This window comes from Orbicella faveolata, unplaced genomic scaffold (assembly GCF_042242905.1).
Source record: "Orbicella faveolata isolate gen_17 unplaced genomic scaffold, um_ofav_v1 contig_46, whole genome shotgun sequence".
NCBI classification, from domain to species: Eukaryota; Metazoa; Cnidaria; class Anthozoa; order Scleractinia; family Merulinidae; genus Orbicella; species Orbicella faveolata.
This window is the reverse complement of record NW_028301576.1, coordinates 3,622,501-3,638,597: the sequence shown is the minus strand read 5'-3', so window position 1 is coordinate 3,638,597 and position 16,097 is coordinate 3,622,501. Positions and strand designations below refer to the sequence as shown.

General features: G+C 38.6%; 1 protein-coding gene across 3 annotated transcripts in view; it reads left to right on the top strand.

Annotated features, from left to right (window-relative positions):
* Positions 1-2,931: 2,931 nt before the first annotated feature.
* The window catches only part of LOC110045391 (uncharacterized), a 16,796-nt gene continuing 3,630 nt past the window's right edge, over positions 2,932-16,097 (top strand). Inside the window, exons 1-8 of one of the 3 annotated variants that reach the window (XM_089277458.1) lie at positions 2,932-2,956; positions 4,592-4,695; positions 7,296-8,487; positions 10,910-11,015; positions 11,698-11,908; positions 12,405-12,591; positions 13,198-13,405; positions 14,591-15,473. In XM_089277458.1, coding sequence (XP_089133584.1) covers positions 7,310-8,487; positions 10,910-11,015; positions 11,698-11,908; positions 12,405-12,591; positions 13,198-13,405; positions 14,591-15,473 — 2,773 coding nt within the window. In that variant the 5' untranslated portion in view covers positions 2,932-2,956; positions 4,592-4,695; positions 7,296-7,309. Of the gene's footprint in view, positions 2,957-3,602; positions 4,407-4,591; positions 4,696-7,295; positions 8,488-10,909; positions 11,016-11,697; positions 11,909-12,404; positions 12,592-13,197; positions 13,406-14,590; positions 15,474-16,097 lie in introns of those variants that run through there. The other 2 variants (XM_089277456.1, XM_089277459.1) reach the window with 2 other exon arrangements.

The window sequence follows — 16,097 nt, the reverse complement described above, 5'->3', positions numbered from 1 at the left end:
AGATAATCTGTCAGGTGGCACCTACTCGTCCCCTTATGCCTCATTCCCAACCTCACAAGGCCTAGGGGGTCCATTTCAGGCCAAACCTTTCTCTAATCCACCGGCTGACAATGTTCCAGGGGAGGAGAACTCTGAAAAGTGTTGGCCTCCACCATACTAACTGAGGAGTCTAATAAATAAGGAACTGTTTGTACTTCAGGTCTTTCTCTAGCAGCCTTGCGACTTACCAGTACACTAACAAAACTAGTGAGACAATCTCAGATAGTGCAGAGCGCAATTGATAGCTCTGGTACAGTAGTCCCATAAGTACTCACCCCTACTCGATTCACTTCCGGTTTGTGTCTATCTTGGTAGTCTGCTACGGCTTTTCCCCTTTGCAGTGTGTATGTTTCAAGGTTGTATTTTCATTCAAGGTCCAAACATTACGCACAAATTAATTACTACTGGTGCTTTAAGTTGATTTTCGTTCATTTTAAATTCAACAATACGCTGAAGCAGCAAACGTGACAATTTAGCTCTTCACGCCAACTTTGTAACTTGATACTTTTGTTTTCCTCGCAAAGCCATGTAATATGAAACCCCTGTTTTCTCCAAAACATACGGAAGATGTCCTTGTTTTTTGGAGATAAATGAAAGAAAGTTAAATATCTGATGTAGTGATGAAGAAACGGAACAGAGACGATGTTTTACTAAAAATGCAAATTTTTACCGATGAACAAGAACTAATTTAATTATCAGATAGTCACGAAATACCACTTTCTTTTTCTGTTGCCACCTTTGTTGTTAACAATAAAACAATTCAAAATTAACACACAACGATATTGATGGCTGAGAAGCTTTTCAACGAAAAGTATTGAAGATAAACAGCGCTACTTGGCCGATATGAATGAGTCTCCTCACAGACTGATTAAATTAATTTGCGCTTTCATTAGGTGCCACGGCGTCTGCAGCAATATTTGAGCATTTTCCTGGTTTCTTTTGTTACAAATTCACAATTTGCGGAGTATTAACGCCACTAACTTGAGAACTTTTTGGTCTCTCTTACAGACACAATTAAGGCAAGAAATAAACAAGTCGCTAAGGAGAAGCAATATATTTGAACTCTGACAAGCACACTATTGTAGATTGAAAACAGCAGATGATATCTGTTGAACCGACCTGTTTGTAATTCTAAAAGCTACGCAGCCACAGTAACGTTTCACTTTTGCAATAAAAAGGGACAACTGGCGCTACCTGAAAAATAACTGCCGTCCTTGGTCACATGACACGATATATAAAATACTGCGTGTAAAGATAGTGTATAACACTAACAATGCTAGAACGCATGCGTCTTACATGTTGAGCTCTACCATAAGGAAAACCACTCAACATTTGTGCGTGATTCCGTATGCAATGTATCCTTCACCTAATATAGAGGCCACGAACCCTAACTAATCTACGAATGCGTTTAGGGCAAATTAGTTTTGTTCTAAGGAGAATGGTACCACAAGGAGAGCAAGGGGTTACCTGAAACAAATATATAGCTTTGCGATGTTCAAAGTTAAGCGACGGCGATGGAATGTGTTTTACGTAGAGTACACATGTACCTTTCCCACCCTACTCCCACTACTTCCCTGCCTCTAGACTAATTAATTAATTGAAATTAATTAATTAAACAAACATTAAAGTTCACACCTTAGCGCCATAGGGCCATAGTGCCATAGCGCCATAGCGCCATAGCGCCATAGCGCCATAGCGCCTTAGTTCCTTAGCGGCAGGCAACCCCCATAACCATCCCAATAGTGCACTCTGCACTAAAAATGGTTCTTGCGTAAAATGCTGACTCTTATAATCATTACAATTTCTAAGTTTTCTAATGGCGATCCTTAGCTAGATGATTTCTACTAATTTTCTCTAAAAAAAAAATGGTCATATCATTCACTTCTCCTCCTGCATATATTTTGGTTGTTTGAAGTGCAAGAGGAAGATACCATGGCCAGTTCTACAATCTTGTGTTCTATTATTGACCCCTGATCTGACTTTTGCACTTCACTTTCACAACTCACTGTGATCCAGTTGTTGTTCTGTCTTTGTAAGAGAATCACTGATCATTTTTCCATACAGCAGTTCGTAATGATAATATTGAGACTATTTGATGTCTATCCCGCGACCTGACCTCGGTTGGAATAAGTACACCACAATATAAGAATCTATTATAAGCAAGTGTCTAAACCTCAATAATCGAGGAATTCCAATTAGAGCTAACTGAAAATATATCTTACATGACACCAGTCACGTAATACATGTAGCGTGTTTAATCTATGTAACTTTGAACTTATATTTTGGGGCTTTTTCTATAGCTTTTTTGTATCTTGCGTGAAATAATGAAACAATGTTGTAATAACGACATGGATCAACTCTCTTTTTGTATATTTCCCACAAAGCATGGCCCACAAATGGAACAAAAACAGACTATAGTGCTCAACAGTAGAGTTCTTTGAACATACTGCATTATGCAAATTTTAGCAGAGACTGTCGCGAACTTTTGCATTTTACCTGTGTGAACCTTGATTGCCCAGAATTTTTTTTTCCATATTATCATAGTACAAACAACACTCTTTTGCACAGTACTTGTTTTAGCTCCATATCGGACATACCAAGATGCGTTTTAAGCCCGTAAAAGTACGCAATTTTTGCCGTTTGCGAAGACTTTAAATTCTAAGAAAATCGGAATAATATTTTCAAAGGTGGCTCCCTAAAAGCGTTCTCTAGGCAAAGTTTCAGGATTTACGATTTTTTTAACCTGGGCAGCCATTCTCGATATTTCCAGTCAGTGACTCTTAATAGTTCAAGTAGAAAGTGAATATTATGGACTTTTCAGTTTTGCTGCATTCATCAATATTCTCTCAAAGAATTAACAGTTGGAATTTTTATGTTATCTTGCAGGGAGTCCCTGCTTTACTGCTTAACAATTAAGGTAATTTGATTCTTGTTAGCTCCACCTATCTGTGCCCCCTCCCCTGAACGGAGGATTTTTATTGGGGTACCTGTGCCCCAGTTATAAAATTTTCCCTTTCTTCTATTTCTGCTTAAATACTAAATTTACTAGTCAAGAGTTGGCTCAAAGGAACTCTCTGATTTGTGCTGCTGTTCGCTCTACTGATGCAAAAAAGAATTCAAAGAGGAGCGCGCCTTCCGGCTTATCCCCTCCCGGGGGGATACTTTGGGAATTTCTGGGTGGGGATGTGCCGCTGGGACCCTGGAACCCTTAGCCTATACCAGAGCTCGTTCAGCTGAATTTTGTTACCTTATACTAGAGTAAACTTTTCAAATCCCCTCATCTATCGACACTGTTGAGGTTGATTTGCATAAATTTAAACTTTCCGATTTGATTTTCTTATATTTTTGAGTGGCAATTCCTGGTTTCCTTAGTCTAGATAAAATCTTCAACCAACTAGTCAGTTTTGTGAAAAATGATACCCTATTCTAGACCCAAATGCTCTGATTTATATACCCTATCCTAGAGTAAACTGCTTGAAAACCAGACCCTTCACAGCGGCACATACCTATATAGCCCATATATGGCAGTGCCCCCCTCCCCCCCCGCCGGGATCCCCTCAACAGGTGCCCAAGTCATTCACCGGGACTTCTCGGACAACAGGGTGTACAACTTGGAGCAGCCCCACGTATCCATTTCTAAAACTAAGTTCACCACAACAAACCTATAGCTCCTAATCAAGCTACTCATTCCACACCCTACCGAATTCTTGCAGTACTGTGTTTTCAAGAACAGTTTTTTTTAAACAACAACAAGGAACAGGAGACCCAGGTTACGCTATTGGAGCGTCACGTTTATTTCTCAAGGGGAACGGGGTGGTAACCATCAAACTTGCATGCTAAGCTTTTTACAGAAAAAAATTGAACAGTGTCTTATAAAATGGCGAAAGAAAACTCATGCAGAGGTTTTATCCCGAAAAGCGGTACAAGAAAATGGAAAAATTCCGAAAATGCATGAATAACAGATGTCGGCTCGTCACGCAATCTCCTCCCCAACGTTTGAGAGGAGAGATTGCGTGACAAACCAAAAGAGGGTCAGTTTGGGAGGGTATCATGAACAGCTGTATAGGCTGTATGGCCAGTATGTTTGTACCTTCATTCCTTTATCTAGACCCAGGGGCGAGCGATTAAATTCAAAATTGGCGTGGAAAAAATTAATCCGCGGATAGTTGCAGGGCATGAGAAAGTTGAACGGTAGGAAAAAATTTCGCCCGGAAGCCATCGCCCTTAGTGTGGTTTCCTCAGTTCCCAAACGTCAAGGCTTGTCCCCAGTCTCTGGGATCGTTGCCGTCGTTGCCAGTCGTCGCGGGAATTGTTACAAGGCACAGCTTTGCAGCACCGGTGTTGTGTTCTCAAGAGGTTGGTTAAAGGTATGTCTAAAATAGCTACTATAGTTCCATTTCTCTCCAGACTCTGGGATTTCCATAACGAATTGGGTGCTAGTTTTAAAACGGTAGAAAGTACGAGCTTCGGTCTTTAGTGGGACATCAAGAAAAGAAAGTACCAGATAGAAAGTATGAAAACAACAGTCTCTTTACCATTTTTTCAATTACAGACGGAGACGTGCTTGCCCTGCCGGCTCAGGCGCAACGAGAAACAAAGGGATGAACAATAGACCACACGGAGACAGTAGATGACCAACAAAGGATTTAAATACCGGTAATCCCGACAGTCTTCTATCTGCACTGTTTCTTTTAATATTCTCACTGGCTGAGCGAACACGGAAATAATGATTGTAATTATGACAAAATTAGTATGGCAATCAGATTTACCTTATTCTCCAAGATGCATGAGTATCCCTGTGAAGTTCGCTCGTTGACTGCTAGTCCAGGATGAAGGTGTAAATTATAACAGTTATGGTCTCCATAATTATACATGTAGCTTGTTAGTTCCTGTAACTCATTGACCAGCAGCCATTGAATTGGAAGGGGAGTTGGGCCCGCCAGCAAATTATGGGAAAAAGGTGGTAGGATGGCTACAAGAACTGGTTGAGGGAGGACTGAAGGAAGAATTCCCAAGGGGTGTGTGAAGGAGATACATGTAGGGAGTCTTCAAGGAGCTAGAAAAGAAAGTGGGAACCAGGATTATGAAAGTGAAAAATGTTGCAATAGAGCGGTTTTCAGTTGAACGTCAAACGTAAATTGCATTTGCTCTGGTTTTGCATTGATTTACTCTGTGATTGGCCAGCAAAACTTCTGCCACTTTTTCAACCAATGACAAGCAAAACCAAGACCAATCACAATTTGCACACACACACATATCCCCACGCCTTGCTCTGGTTATGTGTAATTCCTTTGAATTTTGATTGGCTCAATACGGTGTTTCAATATGGTGTGATTGGTCAGAGTAATTGCTTTGGTTTTGGTTTTGCAACACTTAATTGAGAACTGCTCTAGTGCTCAATGATCATGATATGACAAAGAGGCAAGAAGCATTATTAGGAAAGGGTAAGAAACAAAATTAAAATAATACAGTAAATTATTGTTTGTCTTCACAAAATAGTCACAATTTAGTCTAGCTGCTTCGTGCTAGTTTTTATCAGTTGATAAAATTGTCATTAATTGGTCACACATCACCTTTTGAATTAAGGTGTTTAGCTGTGATTAGCTAATTTCGATCCTGCTAATTACTCGATCAAGAAGCTTGCCTCTGCAGTCCACTGCTGTACTGATCTCCTATATACATTGAGGACACAGGAAGAACTATGCAGTCAAGAATATAATTGTTCAAGTGTGCCCTAGACCAGTACCTCCAATATGAGACTAGTAAGAGCAATTGTCTGCTTCAAAACAAAATTAAGTTTATTGATTCAGATTCTCACCGGTACACCTAGGGTTGACAAAACTATTTACATTTGTAAGAGTTCACCCTCAGCATCAACAGGGATATACAGAGACAACATTCCTGAAGCAATGGATGTCTTCAATTGTGATTTTAACCCAAGAGAAGACTGATTCAGCAGTAGATCACAGAGAGAATAGTTTCATGACTCATATACGAGGGTCAAAATAATACTCATGACAGCCAACCATAATGGTACAAATGGATACCTGATGGGACTAGCAGTTAGCAGTCAAAATGTCTGTACCAATATCTTATTGTATATATTAACTAATTCTAACTACTGTGATGACCAGTAACAGACTTTTGTACAGATTAAAGGCATTGAACTTACCAGCCCAGTATCCCTCACCCCCTCATCAAGCCAGCTTATGGATAAAAGGAGAATTCCTTAACCTTTTGTTTTGCATAAGGTTTCCAAGAGTGGAAAGTTCAGACCCCACTATAAAAATAACAAACTATGATAATTGAATGCAAACCTAATTTTGACCTGTGGCTCTCTAGAGTTGGTTGCCCTGTGCATGGTTATAGGCAGAAAAATCCACATTCCTGTAAGGACACCAAAATGGCCACCCCCCTTGATTTTTGCAGGGGCATGTCATGGCCAGTAAACTGATACCATTTAATAAGACATGTGATAAGAAATGTGGCAAATATGTGATGTGGGCAGGCCATGTGAAGTCGTCTTTCTGCGAGATCTTTCTTTGAATTCTTTCCATTCAGTCGCTGTACGCTTTGCTATTATGTGCTCTCAGTGTTAGATTTTGGTGAATTTAAATGCTTTAAGGTAGCATTTATCGAAATCTGAGGGAATTGTCCTTGTCTATTAACACGACTTGGCTTTGGGATGTTAACCGTGGGAAATTCAGCTACATTTTGATTGTATTTGTTGATTAGTTCCAATTGTAGCAAATAGCTCAGTCTTTATCTGGTCGAAATTTTATTGTTTGGAATCGGTGGAAAAGTACTCGGAAGACAATTAAAGATCCAAAAGTCTACTTTATTCATCAGTGGAAATACTCCAATTAGCCACTCAGAATTTGTTGACAAATGCTAGCTTAAATTTGTGCTTCCAGCTCAGAATAATGTATGTAATTAAATATTCTATGAAACTTGTGAGTCTACAGAAACTGGTGGCGTCATGCAACATATCAAAAAATCATGACCTCTTCACTAGCATGGACTTTGAAACTATGCATATCTGACTGTGAAACCTGATGGTTGCTGCAGAAAAATGTTGATTTTAGCAATAGACGAAGGTTGAAAGCCAGCTAGTGAAATCATTTATTTAGGTATTGAATGCACTCTCGTAATCTCTAATTATTATTACTAGTAATAATAATAAATGATGTTTAGTCGGGATTGTCACTTTTTCCTCACAAGGGCTTTTAAACTAACGCTTTCTCTTTCATTTGCAGGGTAAATTACCAACATGGAAATGTTTTACACATCACTTAAACCAATCCTATTTCATGGCAACAACAGGACGCATCAAAATTCAGAGTTTGAACTATCAAATTCTCTGGAATCAATAATTAACTACTTAGAAGGGAAAGATCCAACTTGTGTTGTTGTTTATGGTGAACCTGGCTCTGGACGCACAACATTCCTGAGTAAGGTCTGTGATACACTCCTGGAAAGAAATCTTAAACAATCTGAAATATGTGGTTTGAGAGTAAGAGCAGGATGTTCTGCGCAGTCACTGTGGAATTTTCTGAGTGGGATTTCAAAGGACAGACTAGATAAAGCCACTGCTTCATTACTTTTGCAGTCAAGTGCCAAATTAAGCAAGAAGTACAAGGCAGCACAAGCCTTCATTTCATCTAACTTCAAGCTTGTCTGTATCGATGATGTATATTCAGATGGCGGATTGGTTTGGTCACACTTATCACAGTTATTGCCTAAAATAAAAGCACATGTAATTGTTGTCAGCACAAGGAAAGAAACTCCTCTCATTCAATCCACGCTGACAGAACAGACTGTCCTGTCTGTGGAACTGAAAGGTATTGGTATGGATTCCTTCAAGCAATCTCTTAAGAACAAACTCCCTGATTGGAAGTTAAGTGATGATGAGCTGTTGAGAATTTGCACCATGCTGAATGGTAACCCAACATCACTGAAAATTTTGACTAATTCTGTCAATGAATTTAAACTTCCACCAGAGAGTTTTGACTGTGGTTTCTTATCACACTCTGAACCCTTGAATGAAGAGGAATCTTCCCGTTTTCTTATGGTGCTCCAGTTTGTATTTCAACACTTGACAGTTTGGGAGAAACAAGTACTTGGTCAGCTTTGTCAGTTACGAGAACCGCTTCCCCTGAGGACTGTGTCAGAAGAGATAGGAAAGCTTGTGAGACTTGGCTTGGTGGATAAAGAAGCCATCAGTGAAGACACAAGAACAAATAAGGGCATCCATTCAGTCTCAATTGCTTGTTGCATTCAGTTGAGCTCATTGCAACTCATTGATGCCTCTGACAACAATGGCTTCAGCCCTGAAGCTCAGTTGCATTTCAGTGTCTTTGAGCTGTGGTATGGTCTTCTTTCTGAAAAACTTCACCAGCTTGTAAATGATGCACAAGGGAATGCTTGGCCATTTGTGCCTGAAAAGTGGTAAGAAAACTGAGTTATCCATATTGTATCTTATAATAAGCATGGTGTTGTTTTTAATTTTTTTTTTTTCTTTTTTTTTTTTTTTTTTGTGCTTAAGACAATATCAAAACAATTTTTGAGTTATTTTTTTGTAAAAAAAATACCTCTTAGTCGGCGCGTCGGGTATGTTATGGGCGGGTCAATGGGTGAGTGAGTGAGTGAGTGAGTGAGTGAGAGATGTATGTATGTCACACCAATCAGATTGGATCTACTATGAACAGCCAATCAAATTTCTTGTTGTAAAGGTAAATGGTACGTGAGAAACACAAGGTATGTATAAACACAAGGACTTTGGTAATTGAAAAATAAAGAGTGAGTGTATGTTGCCGGTTTGTGATTTTTAGTCCGGTTTGGAGGGGAGTGTGACAGTTACATACGTACATTGGGTTGTTTTAGAGTGCATAATTTTCAGTGTAATGGTGGCTAGTTATGAACGAGATGAGTCTTGAGTTTTGAAGCCGTTCATGAGTAGTAGGCAAATGGCACGAGATATTTTTATTTTTAATTACAAAGGGTAACTTGATACTTTTGTTTTTCACAAGGAGTTAATTCAATTAGAGGTCACGAATCGTCAGTTCTAGTTCTTAGGACATGTTTTAGAGGAGACGAGACTATTTAGATTTGAAGCAGTTCTAACGTTTACAATAGTAAGTGCAGGTAACGATTGTTTTGTTCTTATTGCATGCAAATATAACGAGATATTTTTATTTTTTAGTTACAATGGGTAATTTGACACTCTTGTTTTTCACAAGGTAGTAAATTCAATTAGAGCTGACGAATCGTCACCACTTGTTCCCACGAGATGTTTGCTATTTTTAGTTACAAATGGTAACTCGACACTTTTGTTTTTCATATGGGAGTAAATTCAATTAGAGCTTACAAGTTATCGGCTATTGTTCCCAGGATGTTAAACAAAAAAGAAGCTTTCATTTCTAGAGTGTTTTTACGTCTCTGCAGTAGCAGTTCAATATTTTTATTTGATGGGCATTTTATGACATTCTTTTCAGTCCGATATTTTTAAAGGTAAAAAGTATGAAAACTGCTCAAATGTTCTTTGAAGACTGCGTGGCACCAAGTTAAAGTGCAATTTAATTAAATTAGACTTTCAACGTGTCAGAGAGGGTTTTTTTCTCTTTCTTTCTATTTTCGGTGAAGTTGTGTTGTGTTGTGTAAAAAGGGTAAACTTACGACTCGTATAAAACGCGAAAAAGTCTCTTAATTAACTTGAGTATTTTTGAGCAAAAATTCTTCTTGGGGGTTGGAAGGGCTATGTGATCGGTGAGTGAGGGAGTTATGCATGTGCGCTTGTCGCACCAATCACAGTGCGGGTTGTATCAAAGAACGAATCAAATTGCCTGTTAGAAAATAAGATGGTATCTACATTAATCTGGAGACATGTCAGATTACTGTAGTTTTTTCAGTCAAACACTTTATGGCTTACTATTTAGCTATCTTACCATGACCGACGTAACATCGTATGTACATCATAAATTCCCAGTTTCTTTCTTGCTGTACATGGCAACCGAAAAAACTTGTCAAATTAACCAAATCATTGCTGCAAACAGCTCCATGAATGCTCCTATCTCCGACACTTCACCCAAAAAAATAACTCTTGCACGTCTTGCGTGCCTATGTTTTTTTATTCCCTTTATCTTAGAGTCACCACAAAAATAAAACAAAAAGAAAACCAAGTAGCTACAGTTTGAAAAGCTTCAGATAAAATGCGAATTTAAACCACAGCAAGTTTGCTCTCAGACTTAGCTTCCTCCTAATGAAGACAGAACTGTCTTAGCTTGCACAATGGTACAATCTGGTACAATGGGTAGGATCTGATAACAATTAGATCCTTTTTGTTTTACTTGAATGATTGGATCTTAAGGGTAAAGGCCCTGACATCAACACTTGCATTCTTCCTATAACTCTTCATCCTGTTTCTCTTACAACACTAGCTGGGAGAAGTAAGACATTTCATCTTTAAATTTTCTTTCTTTCATTAATTTCCCTTTTCTTTCCTTTATAAGCTTTAATATATAGTTACCTGACTGTATGCCTAATTTCACAATAGCAACCTTGTAAGGAGAAATTAGAAGCTGGTCACTGTTAGGGTATATAATTATATACTGGATATTAAAGCTACAACAGTCAGGATCACCCACAGCATTAAGGTCCCCTCCTGGGTATTGATAGCCGTACAGCTGTCTCTACAGGTTACTGCTCTTACATGTAGTAAGGTGAAAACAGTTCTAGCTAGCTTGTGAGTGTTTAGTAAAATTGTTTCCATTTTCTCATTGATCATCAGTTCATTAATTTTATTGTCACCACAGATGTCAGTAATACCTTTAATAAACAAATTCATATGTTTCTAATTATCTTTTTAATGCAGGCAGTACATTACAAATGTTGGAGCAGAAGAGAGGTACAATATTAAAGAGCTGATAACAGCAAAGAACTCATTTGTACCGCATTTAACTGAGCAGGACATCTTGGAGGTGTGTGTTGACCGACTCTGAGTAAAAGACAATTTTCCTCTCACTAACTCTCTGTGGTTACATTACTGACACATGTCTGCCAACCAGCTTGCCAACTGCTGACCAGCTAACCAACTGATTGGCATGTGTATTTATCTGTGTCAAAACAAGAACACTGCAAGGCTGCATTAATTTACAAAATTTTCGCTGTTAGCTGATTTCATTTTCAGTGATTGTTTTTGTCCTGTCTAGTGGCAGAAGGTCTGCTCAAATATACATTGGATGACATCATGCAGTCAACCAACCAGTTGAACTGTTCTGTTGAACTGTTGTTAACTGTCAAAACAGAGCATGGTACTCTGCTGTCTTAATGTTATTCTTGTTTGAAATATAGAATCTTATATATTCTTCTTGTATTGAAATAATTTTTAAAACAAAACATGTACAGCACATAGAAAGTCAAAGAAACCTCAAGTTGTAGTTGGTCTACAAAGTGATCTAGAAACTGAGAGGTCAAAATTTATTCACTATGTTCATTCATTCATTCATTCATTCATTCATTCATTCATTCATTCATTCATTCATTCATTCATGCATGCATGCATGCATGCATGCATGCATGCATGCATTTATTTATTTATTTATTTATTTATGTAATCTTAAATATTAATTAAAACCATAAATTTTACTTTCTTTGTTGAAGGAGTGTTTGTTTCAAGCAGTCAAGGAGAAGATGTACAGTACAGTGGCAGCTCTAGTATTTGTAACAGACAGGTTCAGTTATTGGCAGGGAAGCTCACACACGACTCTGCAGCTTGTTGAGTACTTGAAGACTAACAGCCCTGGCACAGCAATTGCACCTCAACTGCTCATTAGAAAAGTCAGAGTTATGAAAAATGCGGGTGACTTACATGGTATTTAATATACCCGTAATTCTTTTTATCAGTTTTGTGTTTGCTCCATAGGATATGCATGCACTCACTAACAAACTGACAAATATTTTACAAATATACATCAGCTGCTGGGAATATTAAATTATCTTTTGGTTTTACATGTAGTTTTCTAGATCATCTTTGCCTTTTAGGACTTACATGTACAGGCATTTGGTTGTCATTTTTGAGACAATTGAACTTAAAATTTGTTACAGGAGAATTTCTTACAAACTCTCTGGCAATAAAGAAAACAGAATGGCTTGGGCTTTTTCAGGTGCTTTGGCACAATGCAATGAAAGCAGTAAAAGAGTGAGATTTGGGCCAGAACTTGAGTTTTGTCTGTTTTAACTAAATTGTTTTTCCAGTGTTTCACCAAGCCTGGGAAAACTTTTTGGGGACCTATTTATTAACTATTGTATAATATAATTGCCCCCATACAGGGGCAGTTTATATTACTAATTTTTCACGTATGTTTCAGGTGCAGAGAGAGCTCTTGATGAACTTCTAGTTAAGAAGAGCCAAGTGGGTAAATGGGTCTACAAGCAAAAACATGACCATCAACTGGTCAGCGCAGTTTGCATTCAGATCAAAGGTGATATTCGGTACAATCTTGGACAGTGGCTGCAAGGAGCCAAACTATTAATTGAATCACTTATTTTGTTCAGGTATGTCTAGAGATGATTGATTGTAGCTTGTGCCATCTAAATTACAGGCATTCTTTATGACATATTGTGACCAGTATTTTTTGGAAATTTGGATAGAGTTTTGAAGTCGATGCGTCAGTTTTGAACATGGCTTTAGCTAGCAAGGTAAAGAATCTGAAGAAATAGAAAAGTGAAAATTGAACTGGTTTGAGTATTTAAACCACAGATATAACCTCATTTTATTTTTACTGGTCCCTTCTTAAAATTAATTTACTTTTGTTTTGTTAATTCTCCAGTCCCCATTAGTTCTCTAGGCATTAGAAGGAGCAATGGTTGACAGTTTCATTCCTTTGATCATAAGCAAAATGAATGAAAACATATTGGAATTCACTGTTTGTTGTATGGATATGAATTTATGAATTTATTTGTTTACTATTTATCCTATCATTGTTTTGGTCCTTTTTTTTTTCCATTGGCATACTGGGGGCTCCGTGTTGCATTTGTCTTTGGTTATGACTCAAGAACTAAGATAGGAAGTGCAAATGTTGCTACAGAGGTTCGCTACATTTCAACTTCATGAAGAAGAGCGAGAGTAATTTCATTTGTTTTATACCTCTTTTTGAACAGCACACTTCCCATTCCAGATACAAAGGGTATCTCATCTAGCCTAGCTATCTTAGCCAATTGCCTTGAACAGATGAGTTTGAGTGAGTATATTCCATTGGCCCAAATGTATGGTCTGACGGCAACTCATCCCCTGCTGCAAGCCTACTACTGCTCATACGAATCTTCCCTGAGATCGCAGTACACTCCATTATTTTATGCTAGACACAAGGTGAGTCAAGAATTGCACAAAGTACTCTTTCTCATTTAAGACCTTCCCAATACTCCAACTTGTTTTTAACTTGAAGAAAGGTAATGTCCTTCTGAAAGTCCTCTGACTTGACAGCTACTACGACTGAATGGAGATAATACATAACAGTATGGAAGTTGCTTGCTCACAATCAGCTGGTGATAATAACAATTAATGATGATGATGATGATGATGATGATTGTTACTGCCGTAGTCCACTTCGCTAAGAATTTAACTGCCGTAGGCCACTACGCCATGAATTTCAACACCCGCATGGACAGAAGACTTACGAAACGTAGAATAATGGGGTTTAAACTGAAACACAAATTGGATCAACAAAACTCACTAAGCGTACAAATTACTAAAAGCAAACCAGAAAACTAGAACTGAAAGGCACAGAAAGTACACATCATTTGGCACTGTACGTGTAGGGAATGAAGAAGTCTTAAACTTAAAACTCTTTAAAAGCTGCTCTTGAACCGTCCTCATTGATATTTCAGTAGCAACTGAAATAATATCTAAGCGCATTTGATTTAAGCGAATGTGAATAATAGTCAATTTCCCTGGTGACGTTCACGCGGGAAAGCTAAATAAGACCGGCTCAATTGTTCATTGTTTAGTTATAATAATGATGATGATGATGATTAGTGATGGTGATCGTGATGGTGGTAGAGGAGGTGGTGGTGGTGATGGTGGTGGGCATTACTAAAATGAAAACATATTGTACAGGCAGTCCTTCCTGTTATTACATAAAGTTCCTGTACATGTAGAAATGTCCTCGAGGTAGGCCGAAGTAATTTAATTTTTATGCCTTTATTCTCTGGGACATGCCTCTAGCAACCAGGCAGACAAGGTTTCCACCCTCATATATTTCAGCTCAGTATCATACAAGGTACTGCGCGGTCTTTAATGGTGGTAATTGTTGATGTTTCCATCCAAGGCTGTGTTAAATCACATATATTGACTTTTGACTAAAGTAAGATTTAATGGAAGTGGAACCATATTCTAATCATTTTTCTGTATTTGGTAATTTTAATGAAGTTCCTGATTACAGGCCGATTAATATAAGGTGGGCTGTTGAATGCGAAGCAAAGAACTTAATACATGTAATGCTTTCACAAAAAGTTGTGCAGTGCTAACCAGGACGTTCTGTTTTACTCTATGCAGTGTCGTGCAGCTGAATTCATGTTGCATTACTCACAACTGATTCCTGATGAACTTCAAAGACAGGAGCATTTACATATCGCCACTGAAGATTTCAAGGACAGCATTCAAGCCCATACAGACTTTCAGTCTCTCACAAGTCGAGAGGAGTTCTTCATCTTTGTCTGCGCAGTGTACAAACTTGGCGTCACTTATCAGGCAATGGCAGCACAGGGAAGCATTCAACAAGCGCAGCGCATTAATAAAATATCAATGACATTGTATGAGCACTACTGTTCATTTACTGGAACAATCCTTTTAGACAAGGAGATCACTAAGATGATATCTTATTGTCGCAGCATTTTACAGCTGAAACCATTTTGCGACGAAGAGCTTACCGATACAGAAGGGTTGATAGAGGCCCATGGTAAGAGGAAATCAAGTGCTGTGGCCACAAGTGATACCAAGGGGGAACAGAGTACCCAGGTGCTTGGCTCATCCTCTTGGGAAAAGTCCAACACAGACCACCCAGGGGTGCAAGCAAGTGTTGACACTACAAATGAAGAATTCGTGTTTGCTAGCCATGAGGCTGTTCTGAAAGTGCGCCACGAGGGACATTCCGTCACGGACAAGTTAAAGGAAACATGGGACCGAATGGCCACCAAGTCCGACACCAGTGACATTGTATCTGCAGTAATTCATAGCAATCAAGTTAACTCAGGGACGAACGCCAGCGACTTGGGATTTACTGTTGATCGATGCTGTGATACCAAAGACAAGAGATCTAATGTTACTATGGAGACTGTAGATCGGAGTATTGTCACTCAGAATCTGGAAAACGAGACTGCCCCTTTGCCATCTGAAAGACTTCAAGGCCTGAAGCTGGATCCAGGACAAAGAGTGCAAGGTAATGAACTAACAGTGCAAAAATAGTAACGGCTCGAATTTTTTAAAGGATTTTTTGTCAAAGAAAAGGGAGAAATAAATAAGGAGAGAAAGTGTTGAAAAAATGTCAAATTTCAGTAGGTAAGACAAACTTGGAAAACATTCTGTTTGGACTTATGATCAGTAACTGGTGAATGTGCTAGATGTTCCCGTGCACGTGGTTTGGCAGATGATCTCTGATGCCGTAAGTAGATGTTATCCCAAATGTATATTATCTTTTGTGTTAAGGTGAATTAATCAACATGACACGAGCGTGGGACAAAGAAAAATTCTGAGTCCCCGACAGGAGTCGAACCCATGACCTCCCGAACACCGGGCGGGCGCTCTATCCACTGAGCTACGAGAACTCGTGGAGAGCAAGGTCATTTAACTGAGTTCATATATGATAGGTGTCCTGCATACTGCTAGGATCAACGCTATCGAATTCATCGTGAGTAGTGATAAGTTAATAAAGATGGTGAATTTTTAAGGTCGGTAATGAAATGTTAAGGTGAATTAATCAACATGACATGAGCGTGGGACAAAGAAAAATTTCCGGGACTCAGAATTTTTCTTTGTCCCACGCTCGTGTCATGTTGATTAATTC